Below are 25,562 nucleotides of genomic sequence, written 5' to 3'. Positions count from 1 at the left end.
TTGCGAGTGCACCATCTATGTCAAAATATGCTGCTCCACGTGCCTATTCTGCCCAAGTTCACGTCTCCAACAACCAAGGTCATTGTTTGTATGCAGCTACTTTCGAGCCAACCACTCAGGGCCGAAGTGCTTCGGTGGCTGCTGTGAGTGCACCATTTATGCCAAATCCTGATGCTCCTGGTGTATATTCTGCCCAAGTTGGTGCTTCCAACAATAAAGTCCGTTCATCCTATGTAGTTCTTGCTGAGCCAAACATTATATGCCACGGTGCTACAACGGTAGCTGGGAGTACAACAACTATGTCAAAGTCTGCTGCTATAGGGTCTGCTACTCTAGGTGCATATTCTGCCCGAAGTGCTTTGGCGGCTGCAGCTAGTGCGTCGGTTATGTTGAACATTGTTGGTCCAAGTATCTATATTGTCCAAGCCGGTCCTCGCTCAAACAACCAAGCCCACTCTCCCCATGCAGCTGCTTCTGACCCCCAAATTCAAAGCCAAAGTGCATCCATGAGTGTTTTGAGTGTGTCTGCTTGGCCAATGGTTGTTGCTACAAATGCTACTTCTACCCTGTTTCGTGGCTCGAACAACCAGCACCATTCTTCACATGTAGTTGCTCATGATCCTATCCTTCGTGACCCAAAAAAGTCAAACACAAAGGGCGCAAGAGGAAGAAGACATTCCAGCACCCATTGAACATTGGCAAGAAAGAAAAAAAGACCTGTCGGCTCTCTGGATCAATCACACATGATGTGAGGACATGCTCGACGAGGGACAAACCCGCCCCCCTTCCAAACTGAAGATGAGATGTTTTCCTGGATGTATTGTGTAATGTTGGATTTATATATAAAATTCTGGAAGCTATTTATATATGTAATTCTGAATGCTCTATGTTCTGCGAGGGGTGCTAATGTCGTTCTTGGTGCTATTTTATATATGTGTGTCTCTTTTGTGTGATATGTAACTTTCTTGTATTCCCCTCAGTTTATGTGTAAAGGTTATACTAAGTCGTTTAATTTAAAATACAATCGTTTGGCTGCTAGGTTTTAAAAAAATCTGATTGAAGCATTTTTAATACTTAGTTTCCTAAATGAAAACCATCTCTTGCCAGAATTTGAGCACATGTATTTGGCAAAACTGAATTTTTTTAGAACTGGCAAGTAAGTACACTATAATCCGACAACTAAAAACGTATGTGTTTCGTGCGGCGGTTTCTAAAATAGTTGCGTAGCATGCGTGCGATGCAGCGGCTAGCCACTCTGTCAGAGCCTCGCAACGCATGCCTCCTGTCCCATGCATAATTAACTACAGTGAAACGCATGCCTCTTGTCTCATGCATAGCTAACTACAGTGAAAGCGGCCTGCTGTAGTTTTAAAAAAAGGTTAGTACTAGCTTGTTATTGTATTGATACAAAGGGAGTCGTTGCCAGAATGCAATTACTTAGTTATTTTGATTAAAAAAGATAGTTGTCAGATAACTAATTATCAGGTTCTCAGATGGAAGTACTTAGTTGCTACATCTTAATTATCATGTTGTTAAAAGATAGTTGTAGATGAAAGTACTTAGCTACCAGTTTATATAATCCTTAGTTTCCAGATTATGTACTACTTAGTTGTCAGGTTACAGAATAATTGGTCCTCAGGTTAAATAATAATTAGTCAACAGAAAAGAAAAGTTGAAAACTCTTACATAACTCAACACACAAGCAAAAGCTTCCATAGTTAAAAAAAAGTGCTTGCGTTTTATTGCTTTTGCTTACCTCACACGGAGTTGTTGTCAAGCCGCCATTTCCACTTCTTGTTTTTGTTCAAGGGAGCACTAGGCCACTTGTTGGCTGTTATCTTCCTTATTTTTGGGATGACCTCTTTCCAAATTTGAGGCACATTCACACCATTCCACTTGTACAAGGGAGCACTAGGTGAAGCCCTGCTGAATTAGTTCACCATCACCACCACCACGACGTGCTGGAGAACTCATCTACTTCTCTGCCCCTCTTGCTGTATCAAGAAGGCCGGGATCGTCATCGAGCTATACGTGTGTTGAACGCGGAGGTGTCGTCCGTTCGGCACTAGATCGGCATGGATCGTGATGGGATCGCGGGACGGATCGTGATGATATCGTGGGACGGGTTGTGATTTGGATCGCGAAGATGTTCCACTACATCAACCGCATTATATACGCTTCCACTTAGCATTCTACAAGGTTATGTGGATCTGATCTCCCTCTCGTAGATGATCATCATCATGATAGGTCTTCGTGTGCGTAGGGAATTTTTTGTTTCCCATGCAACGTTCCCCGATAATATGCACCAATATTAACAAAAAAAAACCCATAGTTCAACAATACTAACCAATATGACAAACAATATGCAGCAATACCATCAAGTAACCATCTACATACTCACAAAATAGCCATACTACATAACATACTCATCCAATAATTAAGAAAACAAGGGAGGCCCAGATCTGGATCATTCTGGAATAGAGAGAGGGAGGACATATGAAGGAGGGAGGAGGCAGTAGGGTGGGGGTGAAGGAGGGACGTTGCTCCGATGGTGCTGGATGGCCAGTCGGTAGTGGCGGTGCGTGACGATTGACTCGACGAGGGTTGACGGACATAGACGAAGGGGAGAAAGGAGGGACGAAGGGGACGAAGGGGGACGAGGGGGTAGGGGTGAACGAGGGTCGGTGCTCCGACGGCGCCGAACGACAAGCCCGCAGTGCTCCCGCGATGCGTGACGACCGACTAGATGAGGATCGCATGACGACCGGTTGAAGGAAGGGACGAAGGGGATGGAGGGAGGAAAGAGGGAGGAGAGGGACAAAGGTATTACCTCGGATGAAAATGAAGCTTCGGGCGACAGTGGGGGTCGGAGGATCGCCAGAGGCCGGCTGTAGTTGCTGGTGGCGGCGAACCCTAGCGAGGAGAGCATCTCCCGGAGCGGCTCGCGGCTCTGTCTGTTCATTGAGTGACGGGTCGTGGGAGAATAGATCGAAGGGTTACCTTCACTTCAGAGTGCCAAACGTGGGTAAATAATACCCAACTTCCTCGGGACAATTATTTGGGTTGGTTTTCAAGTTGGGAAAGTTGGGTTGGGCTAGCTACGAAATTTACGGAGAGAGAATCCGCAGTTTCTTACGAAGTTAGTCCGATGGAAAACACGTGTGGTTCAGATTTTAGCTTTTGGACCTAAAAGCTGGCCCCTAAGTTGAACCAAACACAACCTTACACATGCACAACAAATCAACTTAAGCATATTACCTTAAGTCATGCTAAGAGGAGAACAACATTGGACCTAAAAGCTGGCCCCTAAGTTGAACCAAACACAGTCTTACACATGCACAACAAATCAACTTAGTCATGCTAAGAGGAGAACAACATTGGACCTAAAAGCTGGTTTGCAATGAAGGTACCAATCAAGTTGGAAAAAACCATTGGAAGTGGAGAACCTCATGCGAAAATGTTAGTAATATATAAACATTTGTATTTAAAATTATCTCTCCTATAGGGGCCAAATTCACGATTTTGACCCTTTTTGCTAACTTTAGCCTGATCTGACTGGCTTTTTTTTCCTATCGCCACACGAAGTGGCGGTAAGGGTGAGGTCAGTGGAGGTGGCGTCATTTGACCCCGTTGATCCCAAAGTGTCATATGCGTTGGCCCGACCCCTACCGCCAGAATGAGTGACAGTAGGATGTGTGTATGCCTACAACCATAACGGGTGACGGTAAAAAAAGGATCACATCCGGAAAAAAAATCACAAATGAGGTGAGATCGGGATGTGACCCTTTTACATGGGTATACATAGGTAGTGAAGATTTTTTTTGGTTTCTACTAGGTTTCCCACCAACTATAGTGCGTAGTAAACCAACTAGTCCACATTATTATAAAAACAGATCATGATGAAAAACACCATCGAATGAGGAATTCCCGTTCGAAAATAAACCCGTCTACCATTGAACTTTTTTTCACTACAACTTTCAAGTTAATGATTATCCTACATCGCTTCCCTAACAGAAAGGTTAACATCAAGCTAGTGTACACGTCCTCACATTGCTCATACACGCTAGCTATTAGTCTATAGACAACAACTATTTATGTCTTTTGTTTCACTTGATGGTAAGAGAAGTGCTATGAGAATTAATACCAAAATTCCACGAATTGAACTGGTGACTACCGTTGGTAGAAGAGAAAGTTATTAACACTATTCCAATCAAAATACCGATCTAGATGAACATTGAGTGCAGATTTCAAGTCGAAAAATGCAGGCCGCAAACCATGTCGGCAAATGACGACGTTGACTAATTCTTAGTGGAGCGGACAAGTTTGTGACCAGGAGACACCTCTGTGGCGGGAGGATGATGGTGTCAAAACCAAGGGAAGAGGCGTCGCGGGAGTTAGAAGCCAAGGTTGGATCGTGGGTCGGATAAATTCGAGAAAAATCATGTGAAGAAATTGGTCGAGAAAAGGAAATAGACAACATAACATAATGCAAATGTAAAGGTTTTATAGCTCGAGTGGCAGAGAAATCACTATCTTTAAGTAAGTGATGTGAACCTTCAACCAGGCATCAAAATTCGTACAACTAAAACTGGTGAGAAAACGTTGATCTGGCTACTACTATTAGCAGGCATGTAAACAGTTTGTTTCTTAATAATTCGAGGGGTAGTTAAGCCAAGGAATATTTGGTTTACAGTAAGCCATGAGTAGAGAAAAAATAAGGATTGAGTTACCTTGACAGATACTTTTTTTGAAGTGTACCTTGACAGATTTTTAGTAGTAATAGAAATTGTCTGGTTACGAAATCTTGTCTACGGGCATTAGTTGCATCATCATGACATTAGTGCACGTAGTGTTGCGCGCAATCATTTTTGCAATTTTTTTTCCCTTTCATTTAGAATTGCTTACAAAGTAAACAAATGCAAGGAATATCCCGTAGTGGCCGAAATGGATAAAGCCTGCCTCCCCCCTAAACCCCAGTGGCATCACAGTACGCGGTACGCGCTGCAGCTGCGATGCCGACGCGCCGCGTTGAAAAGAAGACGTGGTCGGCAGGCGCGCGGCACGTCGGCCTTGCATGGGAACGTCAGCCCGCCGGGCGCCGGGCCGTACAAACGTTTGTGTGTGGTGGCGATGGACGTCGACGGCCATCGCGATCGGTCGACCTCGCTAGGAAGTAGGAACCCAACGGAGCAGTGGGCTGGCGGAGCGGAAGCGAAACCGGACTCGGGCACGTGCCCATGCCGCGGCGCCGCCAACTTGAAAGCCTTCCGCCCGAAGCAACACAGCACACACGAGAGGCCAGGCCGCCGCCTCGCGTCTCCGCGCCGGGAACGCGGAGGCCGCGTCGGGTTGTGCGTGGCTGCTACCCGGTGGCGCTCCGCGGCGTGCATCGCTTCGCTTTGGCTTGTGGCTGGCTCGACTCCACTCTCCAGTGCTCGCCTTCACGTCGCAATAAACAAGGCAGGGCCATGCTGCGTGCGTGCAGCAGAGAGGGACACAGGGTTGGGTTGGTTGCTTCGCTGCAGCAGGAGAGCAGGAGGCAACTGCATGCATGCCTACGAGCTGGGAACATGTTTTTTACTAGGTGCGAGTGTGTGTGCATATCCGTCGCGTCGGTCGAGAGCAATGGGTCCCGATTCACGCCTGCTCCTTGTGCCTCGTCCAGGAGTGGGTCACAGCCATGGATTACTGTCGTGTATGTTTGCACCCTAGCTACCCGCCCGTAAGGATAACTCCAACGGGAAGATTTAAACGTATATGAATTTTATTTGAATTTTGTTCGTTTGGATCGTTCGTTCGCCTAGCGGATAGGCCCGGCCCTCAGGGGGCGGGAGGGGCGGCCGCCCCGGGCCCCCTGAAGTCTAAGGGGCCCCGACCTAGGCCTGCGCTGACTGGTCCAACTATGTGCCTGTGTTGGGGACGCGATTGATACCTCATGAGCCGGAGATCGTTCTATTCTAGGCGATTAGCGAACACAATGGATTCATTCCCACAACCTGAGACCTCGTCGTATCGTTGCGAACCCTAACTTTTGGCCTACGCCGACAGTTCGATCGTATACTTCGATTCATGAGGCAAATTAGTTCATCGACCGCCGCTTGGTCCAACTCTTCCTTGCCGAACAGTTTGTACGCAGCGACCCCATCTTTTCTTCCTCTTCCCGATTCACCTCTAGTTGTCCACTTGTCCATGGTTCCTTCCTCCTAATCCTATCTATGATCTAATCTGTTTTCTGCTGTCCATGTAAGCACGTTACATGAAAGTATTAAGAAAGGAACATGTAGAGCAGCAGCAAAACCAAATAAATGATGGGCCTGGAGGCAGCAGCATCTACTTTCTGTTTTTAATTTCAATCAGGAAGGACAAACCCTAAGTCATTTTCTGTTTTTAATTTCAATCAGGAAGGACAAACCCTAAGTCATTTTCTGTTTTTAATTTCACTTAGGAAGGACAAACCCTAAGTCCTGTTGTATAGTTTTCAAGAATGTGTAAGGAATGTTTGAATCTTTTCACTGGTACATAATTGTGAATTACACTCGCTTCAAAATAATAATTGTTTAACGATCAAATTGCGACCTTCGTTTTTTCAGGAAAAAGATAGACAGCCTTGAAGATCCACTCTTAATGTGTGTGTTGCCATCTGATTTGAAGATTTTTCATCACGAGCCACCACGCGGCCACACCGAGAAGTGAGAGGCTGAGTCGCCAAGAAGATACCTTACGTACACACCTTGTCTACCGGCCACCATGACAATATGACTACAGATAGGTGTGTTTTTCTTTTTTACATGAATGTTTTTAGGCACTTCAAGTGTCATTGATAGTATTTCATGTCGACACAATGAAAAGTATAATGTGCTAAAGTTCACCCATGCTCTATAACTCGGGTTGAACCTTGGTTCATACACGCTAAAAAGATGATAGCACGGTTATCACACTCTCACCTAAACATGAAACGTTGCACTGCATATCGTCGTGCGATTATAAGCATTATTTTGGTGTTCGTATTAGGGGCCTCGGATCCTAGTGTCGCCCCGGGCCCCTAAAATATCAGGACCGGCCCTGCTAGCGGACATGAGACGAACACGCATTGTGAGTGAACAAACTCAACACACGAGATGTTTAAAAAACGGACGACCCGTTGTGATGTTCTTCTCGCTGAGCGTCGGGCCGCACCTCGCGATACAGAGATAAGGGGCCCGGTTTGGGTCAAATTGCCCTGATCCCGCCAAACGCGGTGCTTCAGGAGGCACCGGCGGCCCGCCACTTTCCTTCCCACTTGAGATGGAAGATTCAGACGACGTCGGGGGCGCAGGTATGGATCACCACTCCCCGGGCCTCCTCCTCCTTGTCCCCCGCCCAGTGGTGGTGGACATTCAAGCCTGCGCAGCTGCCGCACTTCCCCCAATGGCGGCCCTTCCTCTCGTTGACCTGCGCGCCCTCCATCCCGCTCATCCCACTAGCTGACACAGCCCCCCCCTAAATGCGGACACGCACGTCCGTTTGAATCATATCGTTGGGTCAGCTTTTGTGTTCGAATGACTCAAACTGACAAAATGAATCGGTGCTTTGGGTTGCTCTAGCAGCCGAGAAACAGCCGCGCGGATCAAAGAAGAGCACATTTCTCGTGTTCGTGTCGGGAGAAATGCTATACTCCCTCCATCACAGTTTATAAGGCGTGTACGTGTATCTAGGTCGTCAATTTGACTTATATAAAATATATTGTTTAACATAAAAATTATATCATTAAAAAATAGAACATCTAAAGTTTATAATGATATATTTTTGTAATATATGTCTCTTATTAAGTTGGTCAAATTAACGACCTAAATACACGTGCAGGACTTATAAACTGAAACGGAGGGAGTACAAAAAGTTGCGGTGCCGGTCATTTGGTCAACCCCGCGTTGGTCGGTGGGATCGGTATCTGGCAATGGATAAAAGGCTGCTTCGATCCACCACTAGCGCCGGCGGTACACCGTACACGCGCCGCCCGCTGCGACGCTGCTCACGAGGTGACCAGTGATGCGTCCCGCCAAGGTCGCAGCGCCATTGAATACCACCGGAGGTACACGGGCATCATAAATGGGCTCGTTGCGTGCGATCCAACACGACGACGCCCCGGACGGCCATCATCGATCATGTCGTCACTCCGGCCGTATCACGGCCACGAACGACTCCGGCGACCGGTCCTTTGCCAGTTTCCGCTCGCTCGTACCGCCGACGTGTTACACCGAATGGACGTTGCGCTAGTAGTTGGAGTAACGGAAACGATGGGCATGCATGTCTGGTTGCGGATGTGCATGCAGCTCGAGAGAGACGCACGCAGCCGCCGAGGCGATGAGACCGGGGCCGATAACACGGAAGCGTTGGGGCGCGTGGCGGCACCGCGCTGGCTCTGCCAGCCTGCACGCGTGCGTAACAAACAGCCGCCTCGATCGTCTACAATACCAACTGTACTGTGCAGTGTTTATTTACTACTACTACTACTGGGAGCAGGACGCCGCAGGTAGGCAGACCAGAGAAGAGCAGCGAAGAGACACAGCGCCGCTACAGCAGCGCCAGCTGCTTGGCCATAGCAGTGTGGCAACTACGCCACAGTACGCTCCTCTCCTCTTCTCTTGGCCCCAGCTCTCGGCAGCTCTCGCCGGTTTTGGTTAATCGAACTGCTCCCAGTACTACTGCTTTGTACTACACGAGTGGATCATCACGTACACGGGCAGTGTCCATGTCTCGTTATCCGGTGCCTCGTTAAATCCCAATCAAGTTGTTAATGACGAGCCACCCAGGGGTCTAGCATACCTAGCTTGGCGTGCTCCTGTTACAACGACCAAACACACTCCTCGGGAGCACGAATGTTTTTGTTTCCCCTCGTCCTCTCCGAGCGGGCCATGGTGGCGGGGTGGCTCGGGCGCGCGTGCGTGCGCTCGGGGAGGCCGGGACCGCGCTCGCACGGCCAAGCGAGAGGGAGCGAGCGCGCGCGCGCGTGGAAAGGCACGTCGTGTCGTGTCACCGGCGCGTCTCGTGAGCAGCGAGGCGTGGCTCCGCCCGCCCGCATGCCGCCGTCTCTTTCCCATTTCCCTCTCCTCTCTCGTTGCCAGTAGGCTCGTGGTTGGAGGAGAGAGAGTGGGGTCGGGGGTATAAGCGTCATTTGAGACGTGACAGAGAGCACTGCCATCGAGCTCGGGGCCTCACAGCTCTGACTGGCTGCAACGCTCTTGCTACAAGCGAGACTGTTTGGCTTTGGGGATTAAAGGAGCTTGCCGGCCGGCCGGCCGGACGGGCCCCATAATATCCATGCCAACGTACGCCCGCCTCCGTGCGTCGTGTGCGATTATGACGGCGATGCCCGCCGGCCGGACGGGCTCCACTTCCACGCCTTTGGAGCCGGTGGCTTTTGGGACAGAGGCCCGGAAATGGGCGGCGTATCTTTTGCGTGTGCGCGCTCCCGTCCGCGCGCGTGCCGTGGCTGGCATGCCAGGGTCTGGCTCTGGGTCTGGGGTAGAGGGTGGCCGGCGGGCGAGTGGGCTCACCAGATCGGCCGCTGGCATGCCCGGACCGTGCACGTGAGCCGCTCTCGTGTACCACCACCACCGCACGTCTGCAGACTACAGGCATGCGCGAACTGAGACGGAGAGAAGATGTGCAATACAAAAGGCCGTGCACGCACGCGATCGATTGTTGATTGATTGATTATTAGTTCGCCGTGCGCCGTGGTTTGGCCGGCGTGCCGTGCTGCTTTTCCGCGGGCGGCAACGTACTACACGTGCCCGCGGCACACTGGACGTGCGAGCAGGGCCGCTGCATTTGCTGCATGCCCCGACGCGGCAGCTTTGGCTGCTTTGGGTCTGCTTGCTTGCGCCTGCAGCGGAGAGCAATGGAGTGGACGCTCCCCGTGCCGCGTGCTTTTCGATTTATCGGTTGGAATTGGAACCAGCACGACACGAGCACCTGTGTAGTAAGCAGTACGTACAAAGCAGTAGGAGACGTATACTGTCAAGTCCTAGGAGGAGCACGTATCACGCTGTTGCTATCTTTTGGCCATCATCTGCTTCCTGCTCTTGCTTGCCGTCCGTGCTTTGGCTGTCGCCGTCAGCCTGTCGCCGCTGCCACGATGATACTACTTACTGCGATGGCAGTAACAGCAGGCAGCACCACGACGGGCACGGGCTATAGCTACTCGAGCCTCTCCCTGCTCCTACTCAGCTAGTACTACTACCCGTCTTCTTGCTGCTGCTGCTGCTGCTGCTGATGGTCATACGGACCGTCTTCGTTTTGGATAGGGACGGACGTCGCCCGGCTCCTTCTTGTCAGGGTTTTGGAATCCACTGCGCGCTTCTCATCTCGTGGACCGCGTTCTTGGACGATATGGCTTGGTTACCTACGAGAGCTACCAGCACATCTGGCCCATCAAAGGCTCGTGGGCTGTGAGCGGTAGAAAATAGAGAATTGCGCATGAGCCATCCGCCTCAGGTTTGCTCAAAAATAAAAAAAAACTATCCGCCTCAGGTGTCACTATCTAGGGAGCAAGTAACCAACTGTTACTTCTTTGATCCATATATAAAAAAAAACTGTTGCTTCTTTGGACGCTCTCGATAAAAAGAAGCACATGCTTGCGGAAACACAACATGTGCTTCCTCGATAAAAAGAAAAGCACAACCTTGTTCACACCCCCAAAAAGTGAAAATCGCAGCCAACTTTCCAAGCTCCAGTTTTATCCTTCCTTGTTTGGGCATTCATTTTTTCCGGTTGTCCTTTTTTTCTCAGGGTTTCCTTCTTATTGGATTATGTTTCTGTTTTCGCTAATTTTTTGTGTGGACATTTTTCATCGACGCCTATTAACAATTTTGATTCATAAGCCAAAAGTCAAGCCAAAAGGCCATAAGCCAAAAAACTGAAACCATAAACCTAAAAGTCAAAAAAGCTCCTAAATAGGGCTTTTGTCTTCGTTTTTAGGCTTATTGTCTTTTGGCTTATGAATGAATATTATTATTTGATGGTATATGCCGAAAGCCGAAGATAAAAGCCCATATTTAGGAGTTAGTTTTAGCTTTTAGGCCAAAGTGGAAGAACTGAAAAGCGGAAGCATACTTAAGCTCAAACAAAAGGGCCCGTCCTAGTTTCAAAGATCTAAACAGGAGAAGTCAAATAGTGAAAACGATACAATATTTGGATGCACGATTCAAGAGATAAAACATTTTAAATAAATAAATTTATAAAAAATCTTAGGTTGTGACTAATGATGCGTATACCATGTGTTCATTTTCAACTTGTAAGAAAGTGGGAAGTGACTTTGCAAGGGGTGGCCCTTAACTGGTGATATTGGACTATGTCTCGCTTAGAGCGTGACATAATGTACAACCGCAACCTATATTTCGAGTTGCAAATACAGGGTTGACCAGACTTTCAGGTTAGTCACTTATGTTCACTTTTCAGTCGTAAATGTTTGAAAATAATAGTTTCAAAACTATTAATGTGGTGTAAAAAATTTTGGAAAGCATAATTTTAAAATAATGTCTAAAACTTAAACATTGTTATGCATTCAAAATATATTCAAGGATGTTTTTATGTTTATAAGAGACCAAATTGTTCCTATAATTTAAAATAAAATTAAACATTTATACAAATATTTTACATATATCATAAAAATGTGCAATATATATTAAAAACATATACATTAATACATATGTTTGATAGAAAAAGTGTAGGGTTACATGTTTTGCTCTTTTTTTGCACATTAGTTATTTTTGAAATATTTGTTGGAACATTTTTAAAATATGTTGAACAGTTTTACGACTTTTAAAAAATATATTCCAAATTATTACCCAAAATGCATGACATGCATCGGCATCGATAATCGTCTAAGAGCATCTACATCCGGACTTTGCAAATCCGGCCCTTCAAACGCCCGCGGACACGTCCGGACGTGTTAGCGGATACTGATGGATCACGTCTCAAATTTCATTCTTCACATTCTCATATTTCATCCCTCATATCCATACAAAGCATGCAGAATATCCTAGGTACTACTATTGATCTTTTTCCTCGTTGGAGATGGCCTGCGTGGGAGCGTGAGCCGCATGCGTCGCCTCCTCTGCCGCATCTGCCTCCTCGTGAGCCGCCCGCGCTTCCTCCACCAGACTTCTGGCGAGTGCAACCGACTGGAAGCGGATGGAGTTGAGGATGGCTGGCTGCTCCGGCCACAGATCGACCACCGTCGACCGCTCTTCCTTCGACTGCTACGACGGTGCCTCCTCCTCCGGCGCGTGTGGCTCCTCCCCCTCCCCGAAATCCACCTTCAGTTCCATGGGTAGCCCTTCATCCCTTCAGATTCGGACCTGCGGAAGAAGGAAGAGACGATACTGGATCGTGTAATGCCGCCGACGTGGTGGCATGGGTGACAGGCTCAAAGAGGAAAGTTCTCGGGTGGCGGCGGAGAGAGGAAGGAGGCGGATGTGTTAGGGCCAGGGGAGCAGGTCGGCTTAAATAGCCGGCCCCGGCCCCGAAGCGGCGTCACGTGGCTTTAACACCGTGCCAACGGTCGAGGCGCGTGTCGAACCGTCGAGTTTCCCGGTAAGTCCGTGTGGGTCCAAGCCGCCAGGCCGACGTGGCGGGCGTGCCCGGGCACGCCCCGGCTCCTACATTTTCGCCCCATATTTGGGCTGGAAATTGGGAGTACCGTTGAGCCTGAGCCTTTGAGGCCGGTTTGTGACGCGTGTGTGAATTTTGAGGGGGCTTAAGGGATCCAATTGTAGATGCGAGGGGTTCCCCTCGGTCTACTCTTTGTGGGAAGATGGTCCTTCGGAGGGGCACTGGTCTTGAGGGACCGTGTTATAATTTTCGCCCCGCCCCTTGAAATCTGAGGATCGGGCGTCTAAGGAACTCAACAGATTCCCCGAACTCACTAATTAGGGAGTGCTTCTTTCAAAGATCACTCCCATCTTCCAGGTTGCGACAAATGACACACTCCATGCATGTCACTTGTAGCAACCGGGGAGTTTTCCTTTTTTCGTAGATTCGTATTTTCAAAACGTTTTATCTTCTAAACCGTGCGTCCAAATCTCGAATCGTTTTCACCGTTGGATTTCTCGCGTCGAGATCTTCAAAACTAGATCCCATATTGATATGTTTTGAAGATTTTTTTTCACGAAAAAAACGGACCAAACAAATCGTGCCTCTCCCTATTAAAAAAACAGAAAACATACTTTTTCGTTTTGAATTTTCAAAGAGGCACAGTGCCTCTTATTAAGACAAAACTGTGCCTCTCACGTAAGCAAAATCGTGCCTCTGACAGAAAAAATAACTCTCTCACGAAGGCAAAACCTTATCTCTCGCGAAAACAAAACCGTGCTTCTCATAAAAAAAAAAAAACGAGTTTATTTTCTTTCCGAGAGGCACGGCTCGCGAAGATCGTGCCTCTGGAAACAAAATCGTGTCTCTCCAAGAAGCAACACCGTGAGAGGTTCAGGCTGTTTGTTTTTTCGAAGGTGGACCAGGCTCAGATTCACCCGGCCCACCTGACAAAGGAGCCGAGTCACGAGTCAGCACGAGGCCCCGCTGGCCGCAGCTTTCCCGGCGCCAAAGTCGTCGCAACCTCTGGTATCGACGTATCGTGTCATATCTACCGGACCACATGCTCAGGCCCCCTTGACCGTCATCGGCGGCAGGCAGCAGGCGAAGCTTTTCCCCCCGTCCGCCGATGCGTTGGTGTGAACGGAAGACGGTTTTTCTTCCTCGTCGCAGAACGGATTTACCTGTAATACCCGAATGGACGAACGGTCTAGTACTGCACACATATACCTGTGTTTTCCTTGGGTACACCCATACATACCTGCTACTGTATGCAGGCTGGCTGCACCGCCGCAGTACCGTCGGGGTACGTGTCCCGGGACCCGGCCACACCCGATGGTTGGGTGGAGCACTGCACCCACAGCGTCGGTCTAAAGTACATCTAGGTACATTCATTTCTATGATAAGTATTTTTAAACGGAAGAAGTATGTTTTTTATCTGTTTTTTTTTAAGAAAAGGCGAGCACACGACCTTACAAATAAAGCCTCAAGGCAACACCTGAAACAAACACCCGAGGCATCCACAACGTTGGCAAAGAAGTAGGAATCCATTTACATCCAACTACGCCCGGGTGCAACTCTGGGCCAATTTGGCAAGGTCACAAATTAGATTGATGTGGTCAATATCCTCAAGGGCACCACACGGGGAACAAAACTCCTAACCAAGGTCGTTGCGAATTTGGTCTGCCGCCCAAAGTCTCCCTCTAGCAGCTTGCTAAAGGAATATACATATCTTATGACTTATGAGGAACACGCGCTCCATAAATACTTTAGATTTTAACCTTGAGGAAGGGGAACCAGAGCTCAACCTAACTTACAACGATTTAACCGAAATTCGCCTCAAGAGGAGTGGGGCCAACGCACCGTGTCATCATCCCTTGAAAGCACATGGAAGATCGCAGGAAGACACTGGCAGTCTTCCAACTTTGTAGGAGAGAATGATCGGTGAAGACCCAGATCCGAGTTATTACTCTCAAGATCCGGGACGGAGGCACATACATAGTATTTTTTTTTAACAGTGCTCTGCGCCGGCGCGCCGCGCGCCGGCCGCACGATCCACCACCCCCGCGCGTGCGCACCGTTGGATCTCCATGCAATATTTTTCTTTCGATGCAGCAAAAATTCGATGCAATGCAGCAATTTTTTTCAACGGTTGCAATAAATAACAAAATTTATAGCAAAAAAAAAATCTACATGATCGTAGCAAAAAAAACGAAGCTGATGGTGCATGGTAGCAAAAGTCAAACGCCGGTTGTAACAAATATCTACGTGCACGTGTATGTAACTTTTTTAGTAAACGGTTAGAGCAAAAAATGATGCCGGTTGTAGCAAGAATTAACACGGTTGTAGCAAAAGTAAAAACATCGATTGTAACGAAAAATCCGACGAATTGGAGTTGCAACCAATCGAATATGCAGCAAATATGACGTTGTTTGCAACAAATTTACACGAAAAAAAAGTTGCATTAAAACGTTTGTTTTCGAAAAACACACGGTTGCAGCAAATTTAACGGAAAAATGTTGCAAGCATTGCCAGCGAGGCGCACCGGATGGAAGCGTTTACCTATTTTTTTGTATCAAGGCGGATTGTGGGTATCTTATAGAATATTGCTTGGGAGATGTCACAATCTCTAAAAACCGAATCTCCATGCGTGAGAGAAGCAATTAATAAAATTTATGACCTTAAATCATCTAAATACAATTGTGATCATGTGAAATAATGCAATAATATGGACACCATTAAATTATAGATATCGAGAATCAAAGATAGTACAACGATACTCAGCTAGGGACAATATTAATTAAGCATGATAGTAATGCAACCCATATTACCATACAAGGAAGGCCGCACTGTTGACCATACTTGTTTCAAGTCGTTAATCTATAACTGCATCTTCTAAGTGTGTCTACTCTCTCTCCTTCTCTTCTCGTCGAAATAGGCTTTCGTGTTCGCCCACAAGAAACAACATAAAACGAATGTTGAGGCAAACAACACATCCAGTTCAAAAGAAAAGGGTGAGTATATTGGTATCAATTTCCCCCGTTGAGTGTCCACTCCCTTGTATAGCGTAGTCCATTTTCTAAACGTTTTCAACCCAATTTACCCCTCGGCACCCCCACCTAACCAAAGTAAAATCCATGAAGCATGTGCCTTTTTTGTTTCACAAACCTTCCAAACTTAACGCCTGAGTGTTGTATGGATTCAATTTATCTTTGGATACAACGAAGATGCATTTGACGACTGAAATAATAACACCTCCATGGAAAAATCATGTAAAACAACAAAAAGTTATAAAGCCTCTAAAAAATAAGTTACAAGATTGCCCATCGAATATAATTATGACCGTGTCATAGAATACTTGAGCAAGTTCTTATTCATATGCACCACACGCAAAAGTAGCTACAAGATATCATTAGAAATAGTGTACGAAGTATATCGGTATGAGTATAAATGGAAACAAGTTACTTCGACTGAAGTACGGATGCGAGAGGCTCAAAAGAAAATAATAAATGCATCCCAATTCAGGTCCGAATAAGATATATTTTCATAATGATGTGGATTTCCTATTATCTTACAAAACATCGCTTTCAAAATGTTGTAATACCTAAGCACATTAGTCTGACCGTTAAAACGAAGCAAACTTAATGCTTTAGTATAATGTTATTTTGTCAACTTTTCACACGTGCGATCATGCCACGTCAACCGTTGCAAAACCTCATCGTCGGCCCTTACAAAACCACATCACATGTTTTACATATCCTATATTAACTAGTCATGCTCCAAGTCGTCAACCCGCAATTGCAACTTCGCCCCTGCCCCACCTGCTCACCCGTCTTCCTCAAGGTAAGCGACGAACACGACTTTTGAGCGCGAATGGATGTGTGGGAGGCTGAGGGGAGAAAGGCATGGTTTTTTCCTCCACGGCGGTGACCGAATGCCAATGCGAGATGTCATGTGCCGTCATTTGCGCAGATACGCAAGCGAGGATTCGAGTAGCTCGGCCGAATTGGCGTTACCCATATGGTTCCGCATATTGGGGGGGATATTCCCTTTAGTGGAACCACCTCCCTGAACAACGGTATCGCCCCAACGACCCCTGCCAAAAAAACAAACAAACTGGAACGATGCTCTTTGTAGATACAAGATTAATGACGCGTGATGACAATGCAACCCGTATCGTCGTACAGTCATGTAAGTAGACTGCAAAGAAGTGATAAACCCATCAATACCACCTTAAAAGGTCGTTACTGAAACATATTTGCACGTTCGATAAATCTATCCGACATCAATCGGACTTGCTCCAAGTCTTTAATCCATAACCGCAACCTTGCTCCCTCCTCCACCCGCCCGCCTTCAAGGCAAGCAACAAAACACGTCGGTACCGATTTCCACCCCCAATTGCCCGCCCACCCATAAATTTGATATACAAAAGCAAAACCTGGCTTTATCACCACTGGATAAACCGGTGGTTAGCTATATAAAAAACAATGAAGAGATAACCATGTTGACAAAACAATATCACCACTCCATAAACTACTACTAGTGGTTGGACATATGGAAAACAATGAAGAGGTAACTGTGATATGGCCAAGGGCCAGTCAAACACCTCCCCAAAGACATGTAAAAAAACAAACGAAGATTGGCACCACACAAGCCACAGGGCCCGGATAAAAATTGCCGTCGTGTCGTGTCCGTCCAAGCGCGCGCGGGCGACGACCGTCTGACCGGCGTTGACACCGGCCGGCTCGGGCTTCCAGCAAACGACCGCAGTACAGTCTGCCGCTGCCGCTGACACGGGGGCCCCACCGCGGCGGCTCTCTTCCTCCCTCCCTCCCTCTTTCTCCCCCAGCGGGCAGCGGTAAAGCGCGGCTCGCCGGATTCGTAATCCATCATCTCATAATCCACTAACCCCGCGATTAGGATTAGCAGGGCGAGCGAGCGAGCGGCAGCGGAGCGCATTAACTCCACTCCGGAATTAACACCTTCCCTTCCCTTTCCTTTTTCCTTCCGAGGTTAACCAGCATAGCGAAGCCAGCCCACCCCAGCGGCCCCAATTTATTGCGTCCCTCGCCCGCCCCCACCCTCCATCGCCCCTCGCATCGCCCCTCGCCGCGGGCCTCGCCGACGCAAACCCTCCCTGCCGCCGACGCCGACGCCGACGACGCAGCCCGATCCCGGAGCCGCCCAGATCCGCCGCGCGGGCGACGGCAATGGCGGCGTAGCGCGCGCCCCCCCCCCCCCCCCCCCGGACGCCAGCGATGGGACGCGGAGGGCTCCTCTTCCTCCTGCTGCGGACGCTCCTGCTCCTCCCCGCCGCCTCCGCGCTCCTCGGTATGCTCCTCTTGTCTACCCGCTTGCTTGCTTCCTTGCTCTGCTTGCTCGGCTGCCCCTCGCGCTGCTCGCTTGGTTACGGTCTCTGCCCCCGTTGGCAGGGCTGGGTTTAGTTGGGGGAGTTGGGGCGGGGTTGGTGGCGCGCTGTGCTCGGCGGCCGCTCTCCGGGTTGGGTTGGGTGGGGTGGGGTTTGGAGGGAGGGAGGGAGGGAGGGCGTGGGGCTGCTTGCGCCCGTGGGGGCGGCATTTTCGGTGCGAATTCCAGCTCCTCGTCACTAGCCTGTGGAGTGGACGACGGACATAGCAGCAGCAGAAGCAGCAGCAAGATGCGACGTTGCTGTCGCGTGCTCTGGGCGATTGGGGGAAGCTGGGAATTGGGGTTCGGGTGGGGGTTCTGTCGGTCCGTGTGCGAGCGCCGTCTATTATTAGGGGAATTCTGCTGTCTATCAGAGGACAGAGGGTATTCTGGACAGTGTTATTTCTAGATTCTGCCATGGTCGATGGTTTTGACTACCCGGGGAAGGATCCAGCAAGGTGTGGGCGAGCTGGGTACATGAGTCTGGAGCTGTGTGTTTTAGCCTGCCATTATTTTTCTGTGAGAGGGAAGGTGGTTTTAGCCTGCCATTGTTTTCTCATGCCTGAAAGTAACAGGTGACAATGGCTGCCACTGCTTGTTCCTTGTGCCAAGGAGGCATGGATGGGATGGGACTGGTGGACAGTTTGTGCTCCCACTGCTGTTGGAGTGCTCCATTAACATTGGAAATGCATGTTAGAGTCTAATTTGCGTTTGTTTGTAGTGAGCGTAAAACAGGGGCGTGCCCATCTGTGTGACACAACCAGCCAAGAGACCATGGCACAAAACCTTAAGGTAGAAAGGCGCGCCTATAAGTAGTTCAAATCCGACCTGTAGTATCGTCTCTCAACACTCAGCCAACACTTGCTTTGCTTGCAAGTAATGCTTGACGGTCTTCTCTTAACTAAATCTGTGGTACCACCTTTTATAGTTGTATTCTTCCACCCCGGTGACACTATCGACAAAACCTGAGTGTAGTATGATGGCCCCTCTTGATTGGCAGCTAAGTTGCATGGATACGGCAGGAAACTAGCGTATCAGGGGTTAGATACGCCTGAATAGTTGGATACGTTCTGATATCTGCCAAAACGTATCGGACACGTTCGGGTACAAATTTGGCAGCCATTCTCAGAGTTCATTACTAACGCCGTTACTTTCTGGAGTAGTTAATGCACTTGGTGTCTCTCGTGCTCTTAGCTTGACCATGAGGCCATTTTTTTGGCGATTACAAGGATGACGCACACGTGAACACACACCAGCGACACCACCATACACACACAACTCACCCACGCCAGTGCCTCCTAACCAACCGCTAGAACTTGAGTGAAATGCTAACTTTCACCAAACTCCAAAAAATGCATGGCACGGCAGCATGCGCTGAGAAAACATTTCATGTTTTGTTTCCATGTACGAGGAATAAAAAGTGTCACTGTGATGTAAAATTTTGAAACACAAGTATGATAAATTGAGAATATATGCAGAATTCAAACATTTACAGACGCAGAACAAAACTTCTAGAAAATGGTTTATTATCTTTCCAGTTCATACACTCTTATTTTAGAAACAGAAACTGCCAACGGGCATTGGCTATATAGGCCGCAAATGGAAATGTATGATTGTACAGTGCGCCTGAGCTTTCTTGAAGTAACCATTTGAAACTGTATATGTTAATCTGAACACGATGCTAGCCATATGGTAGGTAGAGGTTTTTCTCTTATCAGATTTTGCAATTCGTTTCTGTCAAATGTGAACTTAATACCTTCCGTTCTCCAGCAAACATACAGCCTAGCCCAGCGCCACATCCGTCAAATCCCCCTGAAACAAGAGTGTTTGGACCTCGAATTTCCCCGGCATTTTCTCCTGGGGTACTGTCTCCAAGATCTCCTGGTATGTAACCGTGACAACGTCGGTGCTAAAAGTTCATGCTTAAAGTTTTCAATAAACTATTTGTTATTTAATATCTGCTATTCTTACAGGTATCGCTGTCCATTCACACAAACACCACAGACGACCACACCATGCCCCTCCGCCATCCCTATCTCTCCCACCTGAAGGTTTGCCATTTATGTTTACAATTTCATACTGCATCCTTGAGTTACTTCACCTAATCCCCGATATTATCCATCCCTCTGTGGACTATTCTTCTTAGTACTGCTTCTGTTGACATGCAGACTAATTGTTGATCTAAGTATAAGCTTGTTTGCTTTGTTGTAAATTTTTGTGTTGAATAGTTTTCTTTTGTACCTTCAGCAGGTTGCTCTAGCACTGTTTGCCCCGAGCCCATGAGTTCAACACCGATTGGTTCCCCCTGTGGCTGTGTGCTGCCCCTTAGTGTTATTGTTGACATTGCTGTAGCTCCATATTTACTATTCATGCACACGGCAGAATTGGAAGTTGAAGTTGCAGCTGGCACATTTCTTAAACAGAGCCAAGTGAAGATTATGGCTGCTATTCCAAGTATCGAAGATGACCAGAAGACAAGAGTCACCTTTTATTTGGTGCCACTAAGAGAGCATTTTGATAGCTATACTGCATCCCTAATATCGGATAGGTTCTGGAATAAAAAGGTTCAGATTAATTCATCTGTTTTTGGAGCTTACGAGGTTATAAACATTACCTATCCAGGTAAGAAACATTTATGTGGAGTATTTGCTTCTTAGGTGAGTTACTTGAATTTATGATTTATATGTGCAATGTTATCACTGCAGGGCTGGGACCTGCACCACCAGCTATGTCATCTCTTACGTCAGGTCCTCCAGGAAATGGAGAATATCCTATAACCGCAGATGTGCACCATCAAAATAAGAAATTAGATAGCTGGATCATCGTGGTAGTTGCAGGGTCCTCTCTGGTACTAATTGTGGCATGCATTGGGCTCATTATCTTAATAGTCAAATGGAAGAAACTTAAGCGTTTTCATGAGGCTGGGAACCCTGTGATCACCCCGTCAGTTAAAAGAAGACATGGTAAAATCGACAGCTTTTGTTGTCGTTAAGTATGCCATTTATTACTGTTATTACTACTTTTACCATTGTACAAATATTTTAAAACCTGATGGGCAATGTTAGAATCCTTTAATAGATGGTTCTTGCTGGCTGTGCACAAATGATATTTCAATTATTTCCCTGATAGATCAAATTTACCTACGTACACCCGTTACCAAAGAGTGAAGAAAGCATTGTTCCTGATTCTTTTGTTTTAGATGGTCTTCTGGATACAACCTTGATCATTTTTCTTACAAAAATAGGCTAGTTAAAACTTAAAAGCATAAAAAACATGATACTATGTAAAGTATCTATACTCCCATAAATATGCCGCCAATTGTGGTGACGGTCTGTTCACCTTTGGGTTACATTACATGTTGGATTTGGCACAACTTGTTAGGGGCGGATATGAATGACTTGATATGGCACAAGATGGTAAAATTAAAGGCATCCCTAAATATACAGTATAAGTTTTTTTACCACTGTAGCAACACACGGACATTTGATGGCTTTATACAAGAATCTGTTACGATCATCTTGAGAACCAAGTAGTGTCCGGTTGGTTAGGCACATACACCCGTGAGCTCACCCCACCCGCGTTCGAGGCACAACCTCTGCAGGGTTCCTCGTTTCTACATGACAACGTACATTTAGGGCTTGTTCAGTTGAGGTGGATTTGAAGGGGATTGAGGGGGATTAAATCCCCTACAAGCCAAAATCCCTGCAAATCCCCTCCAATCCCCGCAGGAAAGGATTAACCGAACTAGGCCTTAAGGGAGGGAACTTCTCCCTTTAACCACGTTAAGATCATCTTCATGTGGGCAATAGAGATCTTTATATTATGTACCGGTGGACAGTAGCGTAGCCAGCTCAATAATCCAGGGTGGTCCAATAGTAAAACTTCCATTTGTATTTAATTACCCACATTAAATTTTACTCATTTTTTGCTATAATATATAGGCTGTAGATAAATTTCAGGGTGGTCCATGGACCCCCCCCCCCCCAGCTACGCCACTGCCGGTGGATAATATTTCCCCTTTCTATTACCACATAGATATTGGTAATCAGAGTTGCACTTATCAGTGAGGCAGAACAATTGGGCAGTTCTGTCTATAAATTTGCCTAAATCCAAAATTAGTAAAAAAAAAAATTTGTCTAGAGTTCTCATATACTATGTGCTTATGTAATGCTGCCTGGAAATAACCATTTTAATATTTGTTAGTTACCCCCTATTGCGAAAGAAGAATGTCACTTTGTATGCATGCGACATGAACTTTTGAAAACCATAACCCCCCGTTTATATAACAACAAAAAATTGCTAGTAATGGCAGTTATGCTAACAACTTAATTTGTGGTACACAGGTGGCAGATCTCAGTCAACTAGCATGGTGAGCTCTGTATCAGCGTCAATGCTCTCAACAGTGGCCACATGTGCAGCATCGGTAAAGACATTTTCGCTTGCACAGCTTGAAAAGGCCACTGATGGTTTTAGTTCAAGAAGAGTTTTGGGTCAAGGTGGGTTTGGACGTGTTTATCATGGGACCATGGATGATGGAAACGAGATTGCTGTTAAAATGCTGACAAGAGAGGACAGGAGTGGTGACCGCGAGTTCATTGCGGAGGTGGAAATGCTCAGTCGATTGCACCATCGTAATCTTGTCAAATTGATTGGCATTTGCACCGAACGTGCAAAAAGGTGTCTTGTTTACGAGCTTATACGAAATGGAAGTGTGGAATCCCATCTCCATGGTATGTTCTAAATATTAGTAACACATGCTATGTTTGGCAAGTCTTAACTATTGAAGTAATGACATGAAATTCGTACATATTAAGGCATAGCAGCCAAAATGGAAATATTTAACCAAGTGTTCAAGTTTCTTGTAATAGAATGACTAGACGAGGCTGGTCCAAATTTTCTTTTCCCTAAGCATAGATTGGTAGGACCAGCTGCTATTCTAGTTATAGTACTTCAAAGTTCAGAAAATCGCTTTGGAGGACGGGTTCCAGGGAGGACGATGAAGAGAAGTTAAAAAATATTATAACTTTTATAGCCCAAAAAAATCTGTTTGTTTTTTTGTCAGTGTATATATAGATGTGGAGTGTATCTCTACTATTTTTTATCAATATACATATTTGTTTGTGATGTATACAAAAAAGACAAATACATGAACAAAATGGGCTTGTATTTTTTAGTTTTTAATCCGGATTTTTGTCTTTTTTGGGCAGTGTACAATATATCGGGTTATTTAATGAAATTTTACAGGTACACAGAGAACATCCATATGTACTCGTAGAAAATTTTCATTTTATTAAAACTTTGAAATATACCATTTTTGCTTTATGAAAATCCGGGCTCCATGGAATACCAAAAGGCATCTCACTAGTGATATGGCTGAAGAGAATTACATGGATGAAACAAGATCAACCAGCGTTACTAATCTAGCACCTGAACTTCTCCAGTGATATGCCTCAAAGAAAGCAGTGCACTGCCTTAGAAAACAAAATTGGCTTCATAATTATCGCTGTCACATGTAAGCCAGGATTAGGAGTGTGTGGACTTAGCTGACTCTTTGTGTTAATCTGATCTTTTGTATGCCTAGGTGCTGATAAGGATAAGGGCATGCTGAACTGGGATGTCAGGATGAAAATTGCTTTGGGTGCTGCTAGAGGCTTGGCGTACCTACATGAAGATTCAAACCCTCATGTTATACACCGGGACTTCAAAGGTAGCAATATATTGCTGGAGGAAGATTTCACTCCAAAGGTTACTGATTTTGGTTTAGCAAGGGAAGCAACCAATGGAATCAATCCCATTTCCACGAGGGTAATGGGGACTTTCGGGTAAGAAACTTCGCTTGTGTCCAGCCCCTATAATATCGTCAATACACATTATTAATAAAAACAAATGATTATATAGCACTTTATTTGGGTATTTTGTGACGCTGTGATCGAATGATTTGTCTCTTTGTGATTAATACTGCCTTCCATAAATAATGTTTGGTAGGATTGTTCACGAATTACACTTCTCTAAAGCTATATGAATTTCGGTACATAAATTTGCTCAAGAGTAGCTTGTCTTAATTATATTCTAATTATCCTTGGCTTTCAAAAGGTAAAATTTCTCTATTGATCATGCAGGTATGTTGCTCCAGAGTATGCCATGACAGGGCATCTTCTTGTCAAGAGCGATGTCTACAGTTATGGGGTTGTGTTGCTGGAGCTTTTATCAGGAAGGAAGCCCGTAGGCATGTCCGACAACATGGATCCTGAGAACCTTGTTACTTGGGCTCGTCCTCTTCTAGGCAATAAGGAGGGTTTGGAGAGGTTGATCGACCCTTCTATGAATGGCAACTACAATTTCGACAACGTAGCCAAAGTGGCATCCATCGCTTCGGTGTGCGTTCACAGTGATCCATCACAGAGGCCATTCATGGGTGAAGTAGTCCAGGCACTGAAGCTGATTTACAATGACGCGGAGGAGGCCGTCGGCGATTCCTACAGCCACAGGGAATCATCATGTGACCCGGACGACGACCTCCAGGGCGGCTTTGTCTTTGACAGTGGTAGCGGTAGCTGGTGGAACAGCGGGGCTTCCGGGTGCCTAGACTACCGGAATCCCTCACCGTTCATAAACATGGAGTACAGCTCTGGCCGAATAGAAGCGAGGCAGGAGCGCGAAGGTGACCCTTACTCGGTAGCGTTGACAGGCGCCCGTGTACAAAAACGAGCACCCCAGAGTAGATCAGCCCCTCTGCAAATCAGGAAGCTCTCCCCGTCTCACTGGTCAAGAGGCAGCTTCAGCGAGCATGGGCGGCCGCCTCTCCATTGATTTGATAAACTAGCGTTAGACCAACTGTTAGCTTCGGTTTTTTTAGACTTGAGACAGAGGCTGGGGGGAATGCCATTCGCCGATTCGCCTCCCGTTGATTCTTGCCTCTGGTCAGTGTACAGTTTTCCGACAGAGTCCCAGCCAGTGACTCTCTCTCTGTCTCTGGTAGTCTGATGATGTTTGTAATCTGCCTTGAGCTGCCCTGCTTCCCTAGAAGAAACGACGATGGGGCTGGCGACGTGGCTGGCAGGTGCTGTCTAATTTTTGGAAATCGTGGTTCGTTCTTCATGTATCAGGTTTGTGTGATCTTGGTAGGGGAATTATTGCCAGAAATCTGGGCGATATCATTCATGTTGTTGTATCGTGCGTGCCTTGCCGATGTACTGGACTGTTAACAGTTGAAGTGATTTTACTCTCATTGGTGAGGTGAAAAAATATATAGTTTCCAGTTCAGTTGACTTCACTCTTGCTGTCGTTCTGTAGCTGCAGGGTGTGTGCGCGGTGGGTGGCTTATGGTTTTGTGTTTGTGTTCGAGTTTATGCTGCCAAGATATGCAACGTCTGTTTCATAAGTTGGAAGGATAAATACCGTAGAAATTTCACATGGAACGGCTCGTATGTTCTGCATCGTTGAGAGCGAACTTTGGGGACGTTGGCATGCTGTATTTGTTCTGCATTTTTCTTTAGCAAACAAACTATGCCAACGGAGGTTGTTCCGTCGGCAGACGATGACATGGAATGAAATCAATGGAGTGACTGGCTAAAAAAGGGTGGCCG

At 46.8% G+C, this 25,562-nt stretch overlaps 1 protein-coding gene across 2 annotated transcripts; it reads left to right on the top strand.

The window, feature by feature from the left end:
* Positions 1-17,422: 17,422 nt before the first annotated feature.
* Positions 17,423-25,249, top strand: LOC123401560 (receptor-like serine/threonine-protein kinase ALE2). Of its 2 annotated transcripts, none has more exons than XM_045095387.1 (8): positions 17,423-17,901; positions 19,747-19,860; positions 19,950-20,027; positions 20,227-20,598; positions 20,682-20,939; positions 22,320-22,706; positions 23,558-23,798; positions 24,096-25,249. In XM_045095387.1, the coding sequence occupies exons 1-8, from the start codon at positions 17,829-17,831 to the stop codon at positions 24,784-24,786; spliced, it is 2,214 nt and encodes a 737-aa protein (XP_044951322.1). In that variant the 5' UTR covers positions 17,423-17,828; the 3' UTR covers positions 24,787-25,249. The 2 variants fall into 2 exon arrangements, with proteins under 2 accessions (XP_044951322.1, XP_044951321.1); XM_045095386.1 differs by having other exon boundaries at positions 17,424-17,901; positions 20,224-20,598.
* The last annotated feature ends 313 nt before the right edge of the window (positions 25,250-25,562 follow it).

The sequence above is a fragment of the Hordeum vulgare genome, chromosome 6H, assembly GCF_904849725.1.
Source record: "Hordeum vulgare subsp. vulgare chromosome 6H, MorexV3_pseudomolecules_assembly, whole genome shotgun sequence".
In the NCBI taxonomy this organism is placed as follows: Eukaryota; Viridiplantae; Streptophyta; class Magnoliopsida; order Poales; family Poaceae; genus Hordeum; species Hordeum vulgare.
The sequence above is the reverse complement of the archived record's forward strand: the minus strand, read 5'-3'. Positions and strand labels throughout refer to the sequence as shown.

Bases quoted from the DNA above. Each gene is read 5' to 3' on its own strand.
- LOC123401560 (XM_045095386.1), top strand. From the start codon at position 17,829: ATGGGACGCGGAGGGCTCCTCTTCCTCCTGCTGCGGACGCTCCTGCTC. The intron at 17,902-19,746 runs GTATGCTCCTCT...TCCGTTCTCCAG, and splicing joins CGCCGCCTCCGCGCTCCTCG to CAAACATACAGCCTAGCCCA. The intron at 22,707-23,557 runs GTATGTTCTAAA...TTGTATGCCTAG, and splicing joins TGTGGAATCCCATCTCCATG to GTGCTGATAAGGATAAGGGC.